Raw genomic sequence first — 3,951 nt, 5'->3', positions numbered from 1 at the left:
TGGATGTGGATGTGGATGTGGATGAGATGTGATGTGGTGTAAAGGGATGTGGATGTGAATATGATGAGATGTGGATAAAATGTGATGTGATGTGAATATATGTGGATGTGAATGTGAATGTGAATGTATGTGGATAGACATGCATGTGGATGACTGAATGGATGTGGATAGACATGCATGTGGATGACTGGATGGATGTGGATGAATGAGATATGGATGGATATGGATGTGATGTAATGTGGATAGAATGTATGTAATGGGATGGGAATGCAATGAATATGATAGATGTGATGTAATGCGATGAGATGTGAATGGATGTGAATGCGACGTGACGTAAATAGATGTGAATGGATGTGATGTGATGTGTTATGAATCGAGATAGATGTTACTGGGTGAGATGTGATGTGATGTGATGTGAATCGGGATAGATGTGAATGGATGAGATGTGATGTGTGTTTAGGCTAGACCTTAGGAGGAATTACTTTTATCATATGTATAAATCCTTAGTCTATTTTGGGGACTTTTTATATCTTAGAAGTTAAAAAAGTCATTTAGCTCTTGAAAAGGGAGAAGGCTTGTTAGTTATGGACCTTCTTGATACTAGGCGGATTTCTGTGTAACGATGGGGGATTTCTGAATGCAAGATGCAGTTTTGTCAATCTATTTGTCAATTTGTTTGTCAGTCTATTTGTCAATCTAGTTGTAAATCTATTTGTCATCAGTGTTGTCATTTAGTTTGTCAGTTTGTTTGTCAGAAAGTCTGAATTTCCTTTGAAGTTTGTGAAAGATGTGATAAGCACTAAACACAGCACCAAACACTGGCGATTCACGGTGGTTTCAACCACAATGGTTGATTAGGATGGAGCCTACAATAGGAGCATGCAAAGCAAGTGCTGCAGATTCAGGCACTGCTGCAGATTCAAGAGGCAAAATCAGATTTAGGAGCCAAAATCAGATTTAGGAGGCAAAATCTGATTCAGACATAATCAAGCTGTGCAGAAGATTGAAGAAGAATCAGTTTGTCTATTTTTTAAGAAAGGGTGTAATTCGAATGACGGTGCTTATGAAGGGTGTTCATGGTCGAGTTTGCTTTCTTCTGTAAGGGGGATGTTGAATGCCAAGAAGATGCCGAGCAGCAGTTATGGTGGCGGTTACAATGGTAGTTACAATTTCTTGGAAGTCAGATGCTGAATGACTGAATCTGTTTTGTAGCCAGAAGGTAACTTTTTATGGCAAATTTTTCAAGGAGAAATCATAATATTATCAATTTAAAATGTTTCAATCAATTTTAAGCAGCCAATTAAATGAACTTTGCGGATCCCGGTATAGCATCCGTGGCTCTCCGTTTAGCAAATTTAATGGGTCTCAGATTGGTGTGGTGCATCTTTCTTGATGGCTGAATATGATTGTTGTATTTTAATTATGTGAGTGTGTCATGGGGGGTAAAAAGAAGAAGAAGAAGAAGTGCAAGGTTTGCATGAGTAGGAAGCATGAGGTGGATGATTGTCCATGTGCAATTGATGAGTGCTCAAATAAAGATGCATGTAGGAAATGGTGTATGGTTGACCTATGCACAAAGTTTCATAAAATTATCCATAAAGTGCATAAAGCATCATCTTGGGAGGAAATGGAGACTGCATTTGAAAGGTTGGCGGATTTTGAGGATGACTTAGAGAATGCATATGAATGGTTAGCTGATCACAAAGGAGACAGGCGAAAGTCATGTTCAAGTAGGAAAAGCATTGTGAAGCTACAAAAAGCATGTGAGAAGTTGAGAGATGCATATGCAGATGAGTTTGAAGGGGAGTCAAGTGATGATGATGACATTTGGATGGGCATGGAGTTTGAAAGCCATCAAGTGGGGATACCAAAGATGGAGGAGAAGGAGGTGCAAAAGGAGGTTGGCCAAGAGAGCCTAGAAGAGCCCCTAGATACCCCTAACCTACCACTAGAGTATGCTCATGGAGTGGAAGAGGAAGATTCATTGCTTAACCTTAGGTTACATATGTCACTTGCATCTGAGGAATGTTGTGAGGAGAAGCAGATCATACATTGCAATGATATTGTTCATGTCATTCAAAGCGCAATTGAAGAGGCGGATACCAAGATGAATGAAGAGGAGGATGTGATTCAGTTGTTTTTAGGTTCCATGGATGATGTGTGTGGAACTACAGATAAAGAATCAAATCAGGAGGAATTCCCTGAAATCAGATTTGCTGAAGATGAATTTTTGGCAAATATGTCAATTCAAGAAGAATTTCCACCAGAAAGATCCACACATGAGGATTTGCAGCCAAAAGATATTGCAGAATTGAGGAATATGGCGGAACAAGAGCAAAATTCGTTCTTGTACATCAAAGCATGGTTGTTGCAGATAATTGTTATGGTTGTTGCAGGAATACCAGAGGAGTTTCCAGATGCTAATTTTGATAGTTGGCGGATTCAAGCAGATTTTTCGACTAATATAAGTGATGTTGTGGATGATCAAGGAAATCAAAATTTTGACTCTGAATGTTTTGAAGGACATATTTTGATGTCACAGGTTGATATTCAGCAAGGAGATGTTTCAGTTGTTGCAAAGAATTTGAACAAGTGGATTGATTCTTGGTCTGAATCAAATACAGGTCTTATGGATCAAATTGAGCAAGAGGATTGTCATCAAGAGCAAGTTGTTAAAGAGTACAAAGCAGGTTTGACACATTTGGGGGATCAGCATATGATGCTTGAAATGCGGGCTGATGAAATTTTAAGCTTAAGTTTGATGGATGTGCATTCTAAAATGGATGTGGGAAAAGTTGTTCTCAATTCAAATATATTTTTGTTGAATGATGTGTGCTTTCAAGTTGATGACAAAATGGAGGTGAATTTGTGCAAAATGGGTTGTCAGATGTGGATGACAAATTCTAAAATACAGATGATGGCAGATTGTCAAAATTCAGATATTCATGTGTTGCAGATTTTGGAGTTGCAAATTGGTCAAAGAGGATTGCATTATAGGATGCATAGTGATCAGTTTTTATGGTTTGTAGATCAGATCACATCTAAACAGGTTCAGAGGATTCCAGTGGATTATTTGCGGATTATTTGCTTGATTTTGGTGGAATTTTCAGATTTTAGAGCAAAGTTGGTCTGTGTGTATCAACACAGGTTTCTTGCATATTGGTGTCACATTTTCATAGCAGATGGCCAAATAAACCTAAACAAGTTGATTGAGACTGATTTTGGAGGATTCAAACGGAATGTCAAACTCTTATGAGGGAAGTTGCAAAAGTTGTCAAGGGTCAAAGTTTTGGTTTTAAAGTATCTGAATCTCTAATGTTGATGAGAAATGTTCAGTCTAACTTTCAAAATGTTTTCATTATGAAGAAAGTTGGTGATCAAATTGACTATTTGGCAGATTTGGGTTCAGATTTATTTGACAAAGGTTGTTTTGATAGTATTCAACTTGGAGGATGTCAAGTAAAGATGTTTGATGAATGTGAAGCAGGTTTTACAAATCTGATTATGTCAAAACAGGTGTGGAGGATTAGATCAGATTCAAGGGAGAATTATGATGCAGAATTTTTAAGTGTTCTGAAAGTGATATCTGATTTGACAGTCAAGTTTCTTTCATTCAGCTTGACAAGGGAGTATGGTCCGATTTTCAAAATGTGGAGGAAGCAATATTTCAATGAACGGATAGGAAGTCAGATCAGCAAAAAGTCGGCAGTGCAGCAAATTAGTAAAAAATCAGCAGTGGAGGATTATGTTACAAATGGAAAGTCAGTAGATATGTAAGATTTCAAAGAGGCAGATGTTCAGATGACATTTATGCTGATTTTGTTTTATCTTTACAAGATTCTTTGCCTATCTAGTTTACGAATCAAGGGATTGTGGGTTTGAAGTCATTTTTCTTTGAAAAATCAAGCCACCGAGCTATGCCAGGTGTTTAGGCTAGACCTTAGGAGGAAT

The 3,951-nt window shown here is 37.8% G+C and overlaps 1 protein-coding gene across 1 annotated transcript; it reads left to right on the top strand.

Annotated features, from left to right (window-relative positions):
* Positions 1 to 1,627: 1,627 nt before the first annotated feature.
* On the top strand, positions 1,628 to 3,256 carry LOC147641988 (uncharacterized). Its single transcript, XM_086799794.1, has 3 exons — positions 1,628 to 2,473; positions 2,543 to 2,690; positions 3,111 to 3,256. The coding sequence occupies exons 1-3, from the start codon at positions 1,628 to 1,630 to the stop codon at positions 3,254 to 3,256; spliced, it is 1,140 nt and encodes a 379-aa protein (XP_086655920.1).
* The last annotated feature ends 695 nt before the right edge of the window (positions 3,257 to 3,951 follow it).

The sequence above is a fragment of the Cibotium barometz genome, chromosome 1 (genome assembly GCF_041138505.1).
Source record: "Cibotium barometz isolate CiBa-2024 chromosome 1, ASM4113850v1, whole genome shotgun sequence".
Taxonomy (NCBI): Eukaryota; Viridiplantae; Streptophyta; class Polypodiopsida; order Cyatheales; family Cibotiaceae; genus Cibotium; species Cibotium barometz.
The sequence above is the reverse complement of the archived record's forward strand: the minus strand, read 5'-3'. Positions and strand labels throughout refer to the sequence as shown.

What these genes read in the sequence shown, in the direction of transcription:
- LOC147641988 (XM_086799794.1), top strand. Translation starts at nt 1,628, where the DNA reads ATGGAGACTGCATTTGAAAGGTTGGCGGATTTTGAGGATGACTTAGAG. An exon ending in TTTCGACTAATATAAGTGAT is followed by an intron (nt 2,474 to 2,542) that starts GTTGTGGATGAT and finishes TTGATGTCACAG; the next exon opens with GTTGATATTCAGCAAGGAGA. An exon ending in TGTTAAAGAGTACAAAGCAG is followed by an intron (nt 2,691 to 3,110) that starts GTTTGACACATT and finishes TGGAATTTTCAG; the next exon opens with ATTTTAGAGCAAAGTTGGTC.